General features: G+C 47.5%; 1 protein-coding gene across 5 annotated transcripts in view; it reads left to right on the top strand.

Moving 5' to 3' along the window:
• RRBP1 (ribosome binding protein 1) overlaps positions 1-15,554 on the top strand; it is a 52,529-nt gene extending 36,975 nt beyond the window's left edge. For 3 of the 5 annotated variants that reach the window (XM_067565353.1, XM_067565350.1, XM_067565352.1), the window contains exons 17-24: positions 904-975; positions 1,204-1,299; positions 5,862-5,945; positions 9,004-9,105; positions 10,495-10,578; positions 12,341-12,439; positions 13,642-13,785; positions 15,069-15,554. In XM_067565353.1, the coding sequence (XP_067421454.1) occupies positions 904-975; positions 1,204-1,299; positions 5,862-5,945; positions 9,004-9,105; positions 10,495-10,578; positions 12,341-12,439; positions 13,642-13,785; positions 15,069-15,107 (720 nt within the window). In that variant the 3' untranslated portion in view covers positions 15,108-15,554. The remainder of the gene's footprint in view (positions 1-903; positions 976-1,203; positions 1,300-5,861; positions 5,946-9,003; positions 9,106-10,494; positions 10,579-12,340; positions 12,440-13,641; positions 13,786-15,068) is intronic. The other 2 variants (XM_067565354.1, XM_067565355.1) reach the window with 2 other exon arrangements.
• The last annotated feature ends 2,816 nt before the right edge of the window (positions 15,555-18,370 follow it).

The raw sequence follows: 18,370 nt of genomic DNA, 5'->3' as shown, positions 1-18,370 counted from the left end.
TTCCTGATTAGGGGGTGTTTATGAGAACCTGCCTGGTCAGACTAAATTATAAAGGGATTTAAAATGTCCCTATTTAAAAAAAATAAAAATTAGAATCTTGTTTTGCACTGTCTGTATCAAATAAATAGGGGTGTGTGTAATTTCCACTCCTGTGAACGCCAGAGTTTTGAGAGAAGCTGGCTTCTTTCCTTTGGTAGTGCATGAAATCGAGATTCTGCTGGCCATATTCTGTTTTGTCTTGCCCATGTATGTAATGTGAAGTCGGTGAGGTTGCATGGATGTAGCTAAGCATAATACAGCCAAAACATTTGTCATGGTTGGTGACTAGAGTTGGTCAGGAAATGACTTTTTCCTTCTGAAAAACAAAAATTGAAGGTTTTTTGTTTTAATTTTCCTTTGAGATTTTCATTGAAAAACCCACACTTCAAAAACCTTCAGTTTAAAACCAAATACTTCAGATTTCTTTGGATTCTTCAGCAAAAATTTCAATTCCATAAAAAAACCAAGTTTTTTCCCCCATCACATGCCATCAAGAGAAAACATTCTGTTGACTTGAATGGTGACCCATTAGAAGGGATGACCCCAGCTTGACTCTCAGATCCTTGGCCTAGTTTGCAGGGGTGACTGTTCCATCCTCCTCCTTTGAATGCTGTTTGTAATGCGGTAGCATCTAAAGGCCCTGTTCCTGAATCAGGAGCCAGTGGTGCCAGGCGCTGTACAAATACAACAAATGGTCCCTCCCTCAGAGAGTATACAGCATGACCTGCCTCCCCCTCTCCTGCCCCGGTGTCATTTTTAGTTGTTTGTAAGAGAAGTTTTAGAGGAGAGCCCAAGCTTGGAAATACTTTTACTAACTTTTTATTTATTTATTTTTATTCTTTTTGGGGTCAACGCTTGGCTTAGTCACAAGTCCAAGTGCAATCTCTTGAACAGGCTGTGGAGAAGTTGAGGGCAGAGCTTCAGGACACAGATCAGGTATGGACATCCTCATGTGGCCTTTCCTTTTGGAGTACTAATCTCTGCTGCATCCCCAGAATTTCCCTTTAATGTTGCCAAGAGAGATGGGATTATAATTTCTTCTAAACCCCTCCTGGGGTAGGTTGGGAGAATTGGTCTGACTGTTCTAGAGATGCCAGATATGCAAACAGATGAACTCCTGTATCGTTACCAGTCAAATCACTGTGCTTTCCTTGTTTTAATCAGCTGAAGCAATATACCTCTCTTCTGGAAGCACAGCTGGAAAATCACTTGGCGACTGCCAGTTCAGAACGCCAGAACTACACGAAAGAAGTTGAAGCAGTAAGTGTTGGTCATTTTGTTTAGGGGGGAGGGGAAGGAAACTAAAGCCAGTCAGAGCCAGGAATCTCCAGAGCTTTAGTCCAGTGCGCTAGCCGCACCCTTCCTTCCCGTCTTGGGAACACTTTAGGTGGTATATGCCTAGTGAATGGGTGGATCCATTCCTGACTTGAAATGTAGGGAGGGTTGTGTAGAAGAGTCTCTCCTTCTGAGTTTTTCAGCACCTCTAGTGTCTCTGAATGGCTGATAATGGCAGGGGAATTAATTAGGGTTTAGAAGAAGCAGCTAAATGAAAGCATGGGTGTCAGAAGACACACAGGGCACTGCCCACTCCTCTCCCTGCAGACAGCCAGGCTTTGTCCTGGGGGTTTGTCTTAATGTCAAATTTGGCATTTGAAGACAAGCGGGACTAAGGTGGGACTAAGCGTTGGGACTTTGCGTGTGGCTAAGCTCGTGGGCAGAGCCGTTTGTGTACTGAACATAGTGAGGGGGTTTCTTTGCGTGAGGGCGGAACTCCTCAGTCATTCACGGTTTCGCAAAGCATAAAGGAAACCTTGTGTCTGTGTGTTAATCGACTGTCTGCCTTGCTAAACTCGCTGGCCAGGTGAGAGGCAAGGTTCCCTGGCTCCTGAGCCTGTAGAAGCCAAAGAACGGCTTAGAACAGACAAGTCCTCGATTTGCAGAATAACTCTGGGAGGGGTTTGAAAGGGAAAGTGGCTTCGAAACGGGCAGCACGTTGGCATGGTGACTGCTGGGCCCTGGGCCTGGCCTGCTTCACCTTGATTAGCCAGAGATGTGGGTCCTATTTCACTGGACTTCTTCGTCTGCTCGCAGAAGACAAGCAGCCTCTTTAAAATGGGCTTTGCAAGACATCTGGCTTGGGATCTCAAATTTATTGTTTTTCAAAGGTGCCTTAGGGAGGCAGGCACCCGAGTCCTGGAGCTGGGTACCCTAACTCAGGCTCCTTTCTCCAGAGACCTCTTTTAAGATGATGGCAGGAAAAGAGGAGGCTGCTCTCCTGACTGGTGATTTAGCTGTTCTGGTCTGTCTGATAGTCCCAGCCTTCACACCATCAGTATACACGGTGCTGACAAACCCAGACCATTCCCTGTCCCGAAGAGAGTGCAATGTCAGATAAGCATATGCATGCCGTGGTGCAGTGCTGCAGGCCAGGTGAGGCGTGCTGCAGGCCAGGTGAGGCGTGCTGCAGGCCAGGTGAGGCATGCTGGGTTGGATAACGGTGTGAAAGGCTCTCTGGAAGCAGCAGTTTAGGACAGAGAAGCTCTCGGTGGGTCAAATTCGAGACCTTCCATGTGGAGAGGACAGCGTGAAAGAGGGTGTGAAGTGGGAGGAGAGAGGCCCAGAGAAGCGCTAGCGTATTTGCAACCCAACTTGCGAACAGGAGTGGCAAATGGGGGAATTTTGCAAGGGAGTTTGAGAGGCAGATTCACCTAACAAACATACTCTACGCTTGAGCCAATAAGCCACCCCAAAATACCAACATCCCTTCCCCCTCCCCACAAGAATAAAAATAATGCAGGCAGAAGTCCAGCAGCAGAATGGAGGCTATTGAGTTTATTGCACTGAATGCAACTACCTGCCTTATGGGCAGGGGGTGTACATATGCATTCAGTGCAAGCAACTCATTGCCCTCCAAGGTGGAGTACTGGCTCTTGAGACCAGAGTGGCTGAATTGGAGACGCTAAGGGAGACCAAGAGGTACGTAGAGGAGACTTTCTGGGACACAGGCGAATGGTCCCACCCGCAGACTGGCAGCCTCTGTGCTGTTGAAGGGGATGGAAGTCTCAGGAAAGGAGAACATCAGACTGGAGCGGAGGAGAACAGGCCAATCAGTTGGGACCCTCCTTCCAGATGATGTCACGGCATGGCCTTGCACTGAAGATACCTCTCCGGGGAAGGGGAACCCCAGTTATTAGGAGGAGACAGGTCATCGAAATGGGGGGTTTGATGATTAGAAATACAGCCAGCTGGGTTTGCAATGACCTAGGGTGCTGCAGCGTGACATGCCTACCGGTTGCAGAGGTTGTGAGCCTCTTGAGATCTCTAGACAGACTTATATGCAGTGCTGGGAGGAGCTGGTGGTTGTGGTACATGTAGGTACCAATGATACAGGGTAAAGTCAGAGAGATGTCCTGGAGGCCAAATTGAGGCTGCTAAGTAAGAGATTAAAGGCCTCTGTTTTGTGAAATGCTTCTGATTCCACACACCGGGCCAATTAGGCAGACCTGCAGGGTCTCAATGCATGGATGAGATGAGGGTGAAGGGAGGAGGGGTTTAGGTTTATTAGGAACTGGGGAACCTTTTGGGAAAGGAGGAGCCTATGCAAGAAGGATTGGCTCCACTTAAAGTAACATGGAACCAGGCTGCAAGCATGTCAAATTAAAAAGGTCGTAGTTTAAGAACTCCTCGAAGGGCTGGGGGAAAGCCGACAGGTGTGGAGAAGCACATGGTTTGGACAGAGACATCCCTTAGGGTGGATTTATTAAAGGGGATACTCTATCCCCTAGGAAAGAGGAGCGGATAGAAGTAGATAAAGTACAGGTAGGAGCTGAAGAGAAACAGTCAAACGAGAGAGTCCTGTTCAGTTACATCACAGGAAGGCAGACAACTAAATATTGACACATTTAAGTGCTTGTTTACAGATTCTAGAAGTCTAAATACTGAGATGGATGAACTTGAATGCCTGGTATTTAAATGAGGATATCAATATAATAGGCCTCACAGAAAACTGGTGGAATGATCATCAGTGGGACCTATATAGGAATGACCAAGTAGGTCGTGCTGGCAGGAGAATGGCAGAAAGAAAGCATAGAGTTAAATAGTCAAAATCTTGAATGAAACAAACTGTGCCAGAAATCGCTATGGATAGAAATTCCTTGCTTGAATAATAAGTATAGCAGTAGGAATGTATTACCGACTACCTGACCAGGATGGTGATGGTGAAGGTGAAATGCTCATGGAGATTAGGGAGGCAACGAAAAACAGAAAACCCAATAACATTGGGGGATATCCACTATCTCCATATTGACTGGGTACATGTCACCTCAGGATGGCAACCCTAACTTCAGGACCAGGCAAATTATCAGACACATAGAAGAACACGATATGTTGGAAGAGTCAACCTGGCTTTTAGAATCGATTAGAATTCTTTGGAGGAGGGGAGGTCAGCGAATGTGGACAAGGCTGATCTAGTGGATATAGTGCACTTGGATTTTCAGAAAGCCTTTGACAAGGTTCCAAACCAAAGACTCTTTAGCAAAGCAAACAGTCATAGGATAAGAGGGAAGGTCCTGTCATGGATCAGTAACTGGTTAAAAGACAGGAAACAAAGGGTAGGAATAAATGGTCAATTTTCACAATGGACACAGGTAAATAGCGGGGTCTTCCAAAGATCTGTACTGGGACTTGTGCTGTTCAACGTATTCACAAATGATTTGGAGAAGGGGGTGAAGAGTGAGGTGGCAAAATTTGCAGATGATAAAGAATTACTTAAGATAAATGACTTAAGATAGCTAAGTCCAAAGCAGACTACGAAGACTTACAAAGGGAGCTCACAAAACTAAATGGCAGGTGGAATTCAGACTTGATAAATGCAAAGCAATGCACACTGGGGAAACATAATCCCAACCATACATACAAAATGATGTGATCTAAATTAGCTGTTGCCACTCAAGAAAGATCTTGGAATTGTCATGGATGGTTGAAGACATCCACTCAGTCTGTAGCAGCAGTCAGAAATATCAGAGTGTTAGGAACCATTAGGAAAGGGCTAGATAACAAGACAGAAAATATTCTAATTCCACTATATAAATCCATGGTACACCCACACCTTAAATACTACATGCAATTCTGGTTGCCCCATCTCAGAAAAGATCTATTAGAACTGGAAAAGATACAGAGAGGCAATGAAAATGATTATGGGTATGGAACAGTTTCTATCTGAGGAGGAGAGAGTGAAAAGAGACTACTGGGGAAGTTGATAGAGGTCTATAAAATCATGAATGGTGTTGAGAAAGTGACTCAGGAAGTGTTATTTATCACAACACGAGAACCAGGGGAGACCAAATGAAAATGATAGGCAGCAGGTTTAAAACAAACATTACACAGCTCACATTCAGCCTGTGGAGCTTGTTGCCAGGGGATGTTATGAAGGCCGAAAGTATAACTGGGTTAAAAAAAGAATGAGATAAGTTAATGGAGGATAGGCCCATCAAGGGCTATGGGTCAAGATGGGCAGGGATGCAATCCCATGCTCTGGGTGTCCCTAAACTTCTTACTGGCCGAAGCTGGTACTGGATGATGGGATGGATCACTTGCTAGTTGCCTTGTTCTGTTCTTTCCCTCTGAAACACCTGGCACTTGTCCCTATCAAAAGACCGGATACTGGGTTAGAGAGATCTTTGGTCTGACCCAGTACGGTCTTTCTCATGTAACTTATACACTACTTCTTCTCCCTGCCACTCCAAACACCTAAGGTTCTTCCAGACACTAACACAGCTGCTGACTTCCCACTTCTTTTTTTTTTTTTTTTTTTTTTTTTCCAGTTGAGGCAGCTCTTCTCTGAATCCCAAGAACAGCTGGATGCAGCAAAAACAGAAGCACAGAAACAAAGCAAGGAGCTTGCCCTGGTAATGGCTAATTGCTAGACAGTATCTAATCTAAGGTCGGGTCGACACTTAAAAGTTGTCCCAATAGAACTATTTTATTTAGGGGTGTGATTATTTTTAATGATATATTGATACAATCCCTAGTGTGGGTGCAGTTGTACCTGTGTATCTTGGAGCTTGTCTACATGGGAACACTCAAAATTGATCTGAATTAATTTATAAAGTGGATTAAAGTCCCCTTCATGTTCAGGAATATTTATATTGGTGTAAAGCACTTTTATCCTGGCATAACTGTGCCAACACTACAGGGGGTGGTAGCACTTCAACTATACCTTTAACCAGACAACTTTCTGGTGTGGATGAGACCTAACCTAGAAGTGCTCTGAGGTAGAGAGTTACTGGCTGGGAAGCTGTTGTAAGCTATGGTTAGCTGGAAGAGAAGTATGACTCTGTGATACTGATGAATTTTCCTAAGGACCTTTATAACCATCCACTAAATTCAGCGTTGGGTCTGACTTCAACTACGTCTAACCCCAAGTGCCCATCAAACCATCTTACAGCTTCCAAGGGGATTTGTATTTTGAAAATACTGGAGAAGGTGGCAAAGGGCTTCATACCATGAAACTCTTTGCAATACTCCAGCTACTGACTCAACATTGGTTTCATGATTAGGCCAGATTTTTCAGGGTTCTAGCTATACTAGATGATTCCAGGCAGAAATATGAATCTAAGCTGCTGTAAAATATGTACAACCCAACCAACACTTAAACTCTACTGGATCATCTTCCATATGTCAAGGAGTTACCATGTGAAGTGACTCTCTGGGCTCAGGGAATGATGCTCTGATGGGTCCAGGATTCAACTTCATGGATCAAATAATAAATGGACTCCATGTAACTTGCGCGCGCACACAAACTACATGAGAAGAAGGTTAAGGTTGTAAAGTCCAGCTCTTAAATTGGGAAATACCAGTGTAACGTTTTCGTGAACTTTTAAGGCCAGAAATGACCATGTAATAATCTAGTCTGACCTTCTGCATAGCACAGGTTACAGTTGCAAAGGTAGCTTTAATTCCGGTATATCCTATTTTAAGAGTGCTTGATTCTACAACCTTAATATTTTAATGAAGAGTGTCTGTCTGTCTAATACATATGTGCTCACATTCCTTTGTTTGTTGCAGTTGGATTTGGTAGTACTGTAGGTCCACTTATAGGAGGGATCCTGAGGACGTCTAGGGTTGCTCAGATGTCCTTATAGATCATCTGTTGGCTGGAGGAATCTTACTTAGGGTTCCTTTTGAAATTGGCTTTCCTGTATATAGGAGTTATTCATAGAAGTCTATAAAGATTGCCTTGCCTGTCTCAGAACCCATTTGATCATAGTGATGTGATTACCCTGTAAGAGGGGGAAATGTTAAGAAGTTAACAGGAGTGGCAATCCTAGGTATTAGGAAGTCATGAGTTTGGCTTAAAAATACCAAGATTTTATATGCTGGATTCTTATTTGCTTTCTAGTGTTGGGAACCTTAATGGTCATGCTTTCCAGCTTTTCTTCTCTCCAAAAATGAGGGCTATAAGCTTAATTTTTTTAAATAAAAGCTGTGATTTCTAAGTAGTGGTGTAACTCCAGGAACAGGACCTTTAAGAAAAAGTTTGACATTGGGAGACTTGTGATAAAATCCTGAGGCTTGGCTACCCTTTTTAAATTGACGGAGAGCTGGGCAATTCAAAATCTCCCTGCATAGTGCACCATCCGGTGTCTGGTTATAGCTTTTGAATAAGGAAAGCCTCACATGCACTGTAAATATAATCATGTAGACCGTTAAGGCAGTTGTCACAGATTTGTACTTTCTGTTGAGTAGAAATTAAACAGGGAAGCAGTTGCAGGTATTTAGCAACTTGTACTTTCATCAAACAACTCTTTTCCCAGAACAGGATCCCTGTTCTAAATCTTCTAACTTTCAAACGCACCTCTCTGTATAAAGCAGTGCAACAGTGTGAATGAGTTGAGCAACTGCGGGGCTTCTTGGCAGACCAAGCAGCTGGCTCAGCAGCTCTCATTGAAAATTTATTCTTCATAACGGAAGTGGAGACAACTAAAAAAATAAACATTGTTAAACAAATGCAAGCAAGGGTTGGCGTCCCTGCTCAGACCCAAATTTTGGCCTGTGTGGCTTTAAAAAAAAAATTTGTAGAAAGACCCCATTGAAGACACTTCTTCTCCCCCATTGTCATTTTTGTGTGATAAGCTGTTCACCAAGGAGTTCTCCCACTGTTATGATGCAGGCAGTTAATGGAGTGTCGTATTCAAGCAGTGCCCCCGCCCTTCAGTTGCTATTGCACTGGGAATGTCACAGCTCCATAGAGAAGAATTTGAATGCAAACTCTAGTGTTTTCTGGATCCATGACAAAATCAGCCATGTCTGGGAATTATTCCACAGATGACCCGTTGGGACAGCAAGATCTATTGTCAGCCCAGGCCCTCCCTTTAACATTACTGACTCTCCATTTATTAACCCCGGTCCCATGTCAAGGCTCTGTTCCTCCAGTTGACTCCATGTGGACCTGATCCTGGTGTCTCAGGAGAACCCCAGGAACCCATGTGAACACCAAGGTCTGAATGTGGAGATTCCATTGCAGGATCTGGGGTCTGTTCTTGTAACTCTGGCTGCTTCCGGAGGGGTTGAGTCAGTCAGTGATGGGTGAAATTCACTGCTGGTGCAACTCCATTGATACCAGTGATGTTGCAGCTGTTCTTTTATGTCAGTGAACTGTTACCTTTTGAGCAGTTTCAGGAGTACGTTCTGTGTTTGATCTTCACGGATCCCTTTGGGGATTTCCGAAGGAGCACAGTGGGATTTCACACCCGTAGGCAGCTCTGTGGATCTCTCCCCGGTAGCTCAGCTAACCTTTCTATTGACTTGTTCAAGCAGCAGAACAAATCCGAGGGCAGCCGTGTTCCTCCTTTCGCTGGCAGCGGGGAGCATTTTCCACTGGCCGCCCTCCCTTTCTCAAAGCTTCAACCACGCCTTGCCAGCCACTGTGTGTAACTCAGCCAGGCTTGCTGGTCCTCGTTTCAGGTCAGGCAGCAGTTGAGGGAAATGAAGAACCATGTACACGATGGAGAAGCAGCTGGGTTGCAGGCCGACCCCAGCGAGCGTGAGCCCCTCGAGGTTAGGGTGGTGAGACTGCTGCACGCTAAGGCACTGACTAACAACTGCACTCGTCCTGTTTCCCTGTCGGCACCTGCATGATAACTGTACATGGCTTCACTGATGACTGTAGAATGTGTTTCTGTGAGGCTTCTATTGAACTGGTTAATTTTCTTAACTAGATAAGGGAGAGGGAACAAGCCTGTCACGTAACCAATAGTCTTATGCTGGCCCATTTGTGGACGTCTTGTAAAGAGATGATTAAAAAAACCACACTTCCTTGTCATTCTACAGGGCCCCAGCTGAGACCCAGGGCCCCATCATGCCAGGTGCTGTACAGAGAGCTAGAAAGAGACAGACAGCCCCTGCCCCACAGCGCTTTGTCGATGTAGGCACCGCACAGGGTGAGAGGAAAGAAGTGGCATCCCAGATGGGGGAACCGATGAAGGGACTTGCCAGTTCTGGCAGGAAATCTGTGGCAGAACTGGCAAGTCAACCCAGATCTGCAGAGTCCTAGCCCAGTGCCTTAGCTGGGAGACCATCATCTAATCACTCTTTGAACAGGAATTGAGGTCTGGCTTTGATTTGTGCTCACCTCTTTGTTAGGTGACAATGGACTGACCCTCTGGCCTAGCAGCAGCATAGTATGCTTTAGGGGATCCGGGATCAGAAGATGGGTGGGCAGGGACAGGGAGTCCTGCGGAACTGATGCATTGGGTCCTTGAAATGAGGGAATCCATCGCACTGCACTCCATATACTCTCCCTGGCTGGCTTTACGGGGTGCTACCTTGTCTACTCAAGGGGAGGCCTGTCACCACGTGAGGGCCTGGAAGGTGGAGATTACAGGACTTGGTGGGCTAAAGATCAGAATTCACAGAGGGAAAAGGGCTCTCCAGGTTGCACATAGGATTGGATTGCTAATCTCTCTAACTGGAGTTGGGTTACAGGAATTAACTGAGTCTTTCAGCCTAACACTTCTCTCCTCAGTAGCTTACTGACCCCACAAACTGTATTCCCTGCTTGTGGTTCTTAACACTTTTAATTGTGGAGTTTTCCCCAAGGCACTGTGTTGTCTAAAGAGGGGGAGCTGTCAGATGAGATGGGTGGGTCAGTCTACTACTCTTGGCCTTTGCATCCGACTCCAGTCCCAGTTGCTGGGGCTAGAACAAGGGTGGAGCATAGCACCAAATTGGGCAGAGACTGGAAATGTAAAACTGCTGGCTAGATGTTTCCTTTGCCTTAATTTTGAGAGCCTTTAGGGCTTAGAGACTGGAAGCAGGGCATGACAGCCGGCCCTTCAGGGCTTTGGGGAAAGCTCTAGGGTCTGTCTCCATTTATCTGTGTGTAGCAGGCTTCAAAGTCCTGTCCGCTCCAGTTGATCTTCCGGCTATGACTGATTCCCTTTGGTTTCTGTGCAGTTGAAAACACAGCTGGAGCAAACTGAAGCAAACTTGGATAACGAGCAAGTGCTGCGGCAGAAGCTAGCGCTGGAGTTTGAGGAAGTAAGTTCAAACCCGTGTGAGGCGTGGCTGGTAGCCAGACAGAAGGTTTGTGTTTAAACTGATTGAGGAGGTAAAGGTCCTTTGAAAGGGTGCAGGATTTTCATTACGTTGGCTCTTCTGAGCTGTCACTATGGGTGGGATTGAAGGAGGTCCAAATAGATGCTCAGAATCCCTTCTGGCCTTTCATCTATGACTGTTATTGACTAAGATTAAAACTAAAAGCAACAAGTTTGGTCCTTCAATTGCCTTTTCCTTGTTGTAAGATGCTGGTAAAGACCCAATGAGTTTTACTTTAAAAAGTGAAGTGCTCACTTTTCTGAAACCAAAGGCAATGGTTTGCTGCTGCGGGACTAAAGCTGTAGCCAAAAGAATACGTTGTCCAAAGCGTCCCCAATCCCCCATCTCGCTCTAGCTGTTTCCAAGCTTCGTCATAATCCTAAAAGGAAATTACCAGTGACAAAGAGCTTAAATGAGCTACTTTCCTAAATGCTGGTCATTTTCCCGGTTGGCAAACATGAAGCATCTGAAGCTGCAGCAGCAAACCCCGAGGAATACCTGCGTGCAGGCGAGCATTTGTTTTGGAGATGCTCTTTCACCTCCAGGTGGGAGTTGGCCTACGTTCTCCAAGTGACTAGCCTTTTAAAGAGCTTTCATTCGGGGGCACCAAGATAAGACATGTTAAAGACAGTTTGGGGGTCCCTTTGGAAGATTTCAAGTTAGGCACCAGAGTAGCTAGTCACTCCTGAAAGTTTAGGTAGGCTTTGCCTGTCTTGCAGGGTTCCTCTTTTAGCATACCTTTGTCAGCCTAGTTCACCACACACATTTGATCTTTTTCTTCTCACTAAAATCTCTGGAACTCATCTAGTCTGCTTGTCTGTATCAGGTGTGCAGGAAAACGACTCCCACAGTCTGCTTCTGTTGGGTCATTCTGGCTCTCATTGGAGCTTTTTTTTTTTTTTTTTTAAGGGAGCTCTACCAGAAAGTGAAAACTAGCTTGAATTTAATCAATAGGACCCTGGCCTGTGAATGGTGGGAGGAAAGGGAAGACTGGCTGGCTGCTACTGAGGAAGATGCCACAATATCCCACCCAGCTGTCCATGGGGTGGTGGAGGGGCAGAACACAGGCCTGCTTCAGGACCAATTGCTAGCCGGTTAATTCTAGCATTAAATGAAGGCTGTTTGAAAAGCTGCCTTGGCTTCCCTCTTTCCAAGAAGCAACCCAACGTGGCTGCTGGAAGGGGAGTGGCTGTAGGGGCCGGTCTTTAAAACTTCCTGAGCCTGATATTAAAAGATGTATGTGCATTTCACTGGTGTAAAGCCAAAGCCTGCAATACATTGGCTCGTTTCTGCTCGCAACCAGCCATGGGTGTATGCAAACCAACGCCGCAAGTGGAAGAATGTAGCATGTGGCCGTCACGCAGAGGGTTTAATCTTTCAGATTTAAGCTGAGATGAGAGAGAGATGATTGCTTAACGTAGCCACCTAGGAGCAGTATACCCACTGCAGTGCAGCAGAACTGTGCACTGATGGCTAAGCAGAAATATTGCTGCACCCCCTGTCACGTGGCGCTGGGGTTCATAGCCCGCTAAGCTTCCTCTCTCCTCTTTTGGCTAGTGCCCTCTGGACCCAATAGTCATGCTTTCTGATGACATCTCTCCCTGTGTCATGTGTCGTCCTCCTCCTTCCCCCCCCCCCCCGGCGCATTTGATTCTCGGGTAGTCTAGTAGGGTGGGACTGACCCCTCCAATTCCTGAAACCCCAGGCGCAGAACTCGGTGTGCAGTTTGCAGGCTGAACTGGAAAAGCTGAGATCTGTGGGAAACGTGGCGTCCTCGGAAACGGAGGAGGCTCAGCACCTGAAGGTAACTCCTGGCGTGGGGCCTGCAAGGCAAAGGGCGCTCCAGGCCAAATTCTGGTTCCAGCCTCTCTCTCTCTCTCTGCTGCTCCTCCGGTAGCATAAAGGTACCACCCCAGGCTGAGTGTGAATTCTCTAGCATGGGGGCCGAACCCTGTGAGGGGCCGGAGGGGGCACGGCGGTCGCACTCCGAGCTCTGATGCTGCCACGTGTGACACAGCTGCAGGGCTGACTGTAATCTACGAAGGGGGAATCCTGGTCTCCTTAGCAACCCAAAAGTCAGGTGGTGCAGAAGCAGCCCAGAAGTCAGCCCTTAATCAATCTCAGGAACGTGGTCTGACCAGTGCAGTGCGTGCTGTGCGTTAAGGGGGATGTTTGCCGAGCTAGGGAAGGGAAGCCAGGCGCAGGGGAAGCAGTAGGGCCACGCTCGCTGCCATTGCTCTGTTCCCTGACTTGGGCTGCAGAGCTGTGCTGCTTCTCACATGGGGCTTTGTACTGGCTACCAGCCCTGGTTTGGGGCCTTGCCGTCAGCCCTTACCCCAGTGAGGTCTCGCTGCAGTCAGCAGAGGGCCAGGGCTGTGGGATCTGGCCCTTCAACTTGTAAGGTAGAGGAGGAGAGGAAGTAAGACTCTGGGGCTGCTTCTCCCTCCAACCCTGGCATCGAGCGTGGCAGGATTTTTAGGTAGTTCCTAGCCCCATGCTGCCCATTCCATCGGTCCATGGCACTAGAGAGGAAGGAGAGCCAGCAGGTAAAGAACAGCTCTGAGCCTGACTCAGATGGCTAGCGACCGGCAACCAGAGTGTCCTCATCATGCACCAGTCAGACTCGTAAGGAAAGGAATGGGGCTTGTTGACTGTGCTGGACTGGGCCATCCATTGCGTGCTCCCTCCCGTTCACAGAACGTAGGTGAGGAGACAGGATCCTGGCAAATGCCTGTTGTGCAGAAGCAAGTCTTGATTCTATGTTCCTGCAAAGGACGACCGACCTGTTAAATGTGGGGACAAGCATCAGTTACGTATGCAGGGAGTTGAACAGATGTAAAACAAAACCTGGGCGCAAACCCGCTGTGAAAAACCTCGTCAGGGAGTCAAGTGGGGTTGGAGAGCTGGGAGTGGCCTGTCGCACTAGCTAGCACCTGTGAATGCTACTGCCAGTGGTTGGTTGCCATCTAGTGATCACAAATAACAGTTGCCTTCAATTGTATGCAGGAAAGACTTGAAAGGGAAAAGAAGTTAACGAAGGACTTGGGACAAGCTGCTACCAAACTGCAAGAGCTGTTGAAGATTACCCAGGGACAACTGGCCAAAGAGAGAGAATCTGTGAAGAAATTGAAAGAGCAGCTGCAAGAAACGGTATTGCATCTTCAAATGAAGACCTTACAGTTGAAATAGACAAATTGAAGGGTTGGGGAGTTATCCGCACTTTGCACAGTGAGGACCGGAGACTCGGAGATGATGTGATTTGCCTGAGAACACAGGGACTCTAAGTGTTGGCAATAGAACCCAAATCTCCTGAGTCCAGGCCTAGTGCCTTAACCATTAGACCATCCTTCCTCTTCAAGATGCTTGCAGAGGTCATGCAAGTGTGCAGGCATGCGTGTAATATACAAAAATAAAAATGTTATAAGAGGAGCGCTCCATACTCTGCCAAAACTCATTTTAGCTGTAGTAGAGCATAGAGTAGAGAAGTCTGTTTCCCCTTATCAACTTTTTCAACAAAAATTCAGATTCCGGACAACTTGACTATATTGTCGCTGTAACAACACAGCAACGTTGATTCCAGGATATGAGAGACATGGTGGGTGAGGTAATCTATCTTATTGGACCAACTTCTGCTGGTGAAAGAGACAAGCACTTGAACTCCGCAGAGCTTTTCTTCAGGCCTGGGACAGGTACTCAGAGTGTCACGGAATTGAAACTCCCAGGCTTTGAAGGGGTTGTGCAGAGGTGCTTTGAGAATGAGGTCAGATCTAGAGTGATAGTTTTTGTAGAAAGTGGTCACCCACAGATGAGAGGGTGTTTTTTGTCTCTTATCGTTTTTCTGCATGAGTTCATTTGAGAGCATCGTGATTGTCTGGTTTCACCCAAGCAGTTGTTGGGGCAGTTGTTGCATCTTCTAAAGATGAACCTGGGGCTTAAATTCATAACTCTGCTAGACACCAAAAATTATGGATTCAATAGAGACCTGGGTTTTCTGTCTCATTACAATGATCTGAAACCCACTAATTCTCTCTTCCTATGATTGCAGAAGTGTGAATCGCTCACTTCATTTTGAATGGTTTCTTGCAACGTATTAACTCCTTATGCTTAATCTGTTCCACCTTGTATTTAGCTGTGACATTGCGTACCTTTCCCGGACTTGAAGAAGAGATTTGTGGTACTCAAAAGCTTGTCTTTTTCACCAAAAAAAATTAATCTGACTACATTTCCAGAAGTCCGGATCTTGCCTGTCATGCATTTGTGTGACTATCACTGGATCAGGGACTCCTTGAGTTAAATGGTGAATCCTGTCTCTGCCATTATAATACTGATGTAATCGCTAGATAAAATCCTGTCACTAAGAGAGCCAGCTTCCTCAACTAAAAACAAGATGTCTTTTAGACACAATCCTGTAACCTGTTCTTTCTCTCTTCCAGGGGGAAGACAATGGTTCAAAGGAAGGAACTTCTGTCTGATGGGTCTAAGATGTAGAATTTACTATTCCACTTACCAAAATGCCTTACACGTTCATAAAATATATGCTCAATTCTTTGTAGATAAAGACACAAGCCATTAGTGACCCAAAACCTCCTAGTTTGAGATTTAAAAGAATACAAGTACACACTGCAGGCGTGCATCTGTAAAAGAATTTTCATACTGTTTTTTGTAAAACTGTGTTCCCTTGGGAAAGCCCTGACTGTGTCAGCAAGCTGATTCCAAGCCTCTACTTTCTGTAGTAACAGAATCCATGAATGTGTGAAAAGGGAAGATGCTGTGTGTTCATCAATCAGTGCAATTTTTGTCTCTTGGGGTGAAAGGAAGCATGGACGGTACACGACACCCCTGTTTGTTGTACTAGGCGGCGGTTGGCAAGTGTCCTTTGTGAATTTCGGGATGTTAATGCAATTAAACCAATGGTGTAGCTAAACCGGGCTTGTCCTAGTCTTATTTTGAGGCACTTGCAGCAAATGCTCCTGTTGACGATACTGAAGTGCTGTGATCATAACAGACCTTGAGTCCTCCATGCCCCAAAGGCCCCATCCCACAGTCACGCGATGGAACAGAAAAGTGCTGCTGTGCTTTTCTTGCTCTTTCGTAAATGATAGGAGCATTGTTCTACTTTGCCCTCTGCTCACAACTCCATGGTGTGAGGGAGTCACTGAGATAGAGCTGGGGCTAAAGGGAACATGCCAGGTACTAGGAGTGCTGAACACAGCTACTGGAGCCGGTGAGAAGGGTTTGCCAGCTGCATTGAATGAAGCTGTGCTGCAGTCCATCTGGGGATCCATGAAGTTCCCCCACTGCTGATAGCGTGCATCATTTTGATTGTGCCCCTCGTGAGCCTTGAACCCGGAGCTGTACAGGAAGGGAAGAGCTGTGTGGAGAACTCAGGCCAACCTGTGACTCCAGTGTCCCATCCGCTTTTCTTAACACAGTCGAGCATTCAGCATGAAGGGGGCGGGGTTTCAAAAGCACTTGCCACGAGCCCATCTCTGCTTCCCCTGAAGTTGCTGGTGAAACTCCTGTTGACCTGTCTTCTAGCTGTGTTGTAATGATGCAGACAGCTCGCAATCTAAACCCATGGGAGGAGGTGACAACACAGAGGCAGTGACCAGGCTGATTACGTGGAGATCTGTTAGGAGGCTAGCATGCCTGAGGTAGCGAAGTCGCTATCTGCTTAATGGCGGTTTGAATGGATGTTTCATGCGTGTTCTGTCCTTACCAGCCTACAGCAGAACCCCGTTTAAGCGATCTTCTTGTATCTGGTTCTCTGCATTAACCCAACAACCAGGACCAGCAGCGCTGGCAATCTCTCCTGTGGCCACGAGATGGCGCTGAAGCATCACAGTTGCCCAGTCTCTGGTTTATCTGGGGTTTTGATGACCCGATCTTGCTCTGGTCCCAATCCGATGGGAGAAATGGGGCTGGGCTGTACTTTGAAATGCTTATGTTAAACAAGCCCTGGAACCAGCAAGGGGGTACAATGCAATAATTCGAGTCCTTGACCTGTCCTGTCTCTGCAATGGTCGCACAGGGCCCATTGCAGGGGCAGGCCTTAGTGTGCAAAGCATGTCTGCTGCTTTACCATCCAAGGAAGCCAGACTGGAGCAAGAGCTCTGCTGCCTGGGGGTTAGTCAGGGCCGTAGGCTGGATCTCTGTCAGTGGAGGGTAAATAAACCCTTCTCTTTGTTTTCAGCAGGGCTCTTGGGGTCTGTGTGGAGCCTCGTGCTCTCAGGCACGGAATGCAGCCAGCGCTCACCTTGTCTTGGGCTCTTTCGTGTCCCCCTCCTGTGTTTACACCCGGAATCTAATTCCTGCCCTGGGCTCTGGGCGCCCTTCGTACATCCCAGCACAATGAAGTTGGCTGTGTGATGTCCTGTGGAAATAGCCTCCCCTCTTCTCCCCGAGACTCCCTCCCACACCTTGGCGGCTGGGGGACGCGCTGCCTCTGCCGTCTCCAGCGGGGAGCATGCCGGGAAGGTACCCCATTCGGACTTGGCGGGAAGGCAGGAGAGGAGTGGAAGAGCCCTCCTAGATCGGGCTGAGGGGCTGGACAACAAGCAAGGGTTCACTGCTGCGCAGCTCAAATGGAGGGAGGGGCCTAACTCATTAAGGGGCGGGGCATAGGCCACACCCCTCTCTTTGGCATTTCCTCTATTGATTAACGTGGGCAGCTCCCCGCCTGGTCTGCTGGCTTCTGTGCATGCCATCCATAGGCCCCGGGCCCCTCCGCCCAGGTGTTGTATAGGGACCCTTGGTGCCCAGTGCAGGTGATGAAGTCTGCCAAGAGGCACGACTCAGGCTAAGTCCCCCTGGTGACTCTAGCACTAGGAGATCATCCACTGGGACTGTCCCAGCAGACCAGAGACCTCTTTATACAGCAGCCGCCTGCCTGGTGCTTCTGTGCCAGCCAGGATCCGTGGGGATCCAGCCGGGCTTTGTGGTGCCTTCACTACCCCTCATGGCACCAGCATGGTGCCCCTCGTTTGCCTTCGGGAGGCAAGTCCTGGACGTGCGTGAGACTGAGCGGGAGTCAAGCCCTTTGTCAAGCAAGGGAGGGAGAGCTGTGCTCTGGGGGTGGAGGGGTGACTGAGGCAGGATGGGGGAGCCATTCCTGAGTGCTCTTCCAGGCTCTTCCCGCCTCGTAGTGGTGGACGCTGGTTACTGCAGGTAACTGGACATTTAGTGTCCAGTCAGCAGCTGACCGGACACTGCCAGGGCTCCATTTTTTTTTTTTTAAACTAGACTTTCCAGTCGAAACTGGACCCCTGGCAACCCTACTTCTGTAAGCACATGCACGACCTTGGTGTCTGTGTCCCTCCAGCCGCTGTCCTGGCCGCTAAGGAGATGGTGCATGGAGCAACTGTTGTTGTTAGGGAGAGGATGGCTGCTGAAGTGAGAAATGTTGGCAGGCAGCAATGTGGATGGCAGGGCAGAGCTGGGGGCTGCAGGCTGCAGCTAGTATCATGGGCTGGTGTCGGTGGTATCAGGTGTTTGATACCTTAATAAAAGAATCAGGCCTTGTCTACGTGATGGAGCCTTTGCTGCTCTAGCTATGTTGAGAGAGCCCCCTAGTGGAGATGCAGTGTAGTGACACCAGCGGAACGCCTACCTCCCTAAAGTAAGCTGAGACAAGGTGGGTGAGGTAATATATTTTATTGGACCAACTTCTGTTGGTGAGAGAGACAAGCTTTCCAGCGACAGTGCTCTTCTTTCCCAGCTCTGAAGAGTGTCACAG

Source organism: Emydura macquarii, unplaced genomic scaffold, assembly GCF_026122565.2.
Source record: "Emydura macquarii macquarii isolate MOO-44397 ecotype Brisbane River unplaced genomic scaffold, CSIRO-AGI_Emac_v2 contig_2676, whole genome shotgun sequence".
In the NCBI taxonomy this organism is placed as follows: domain Eukaryota; kingdom Metazoa; phylum Chordata; order Testudines; family Chelidae; genus Emydura; species Emydura macquarii.
The sequence above is the reverse complement of the archived record's forward strand: the minus strand, read 5'-3'. Positions and strand labels throughout refer to the sequence as shown.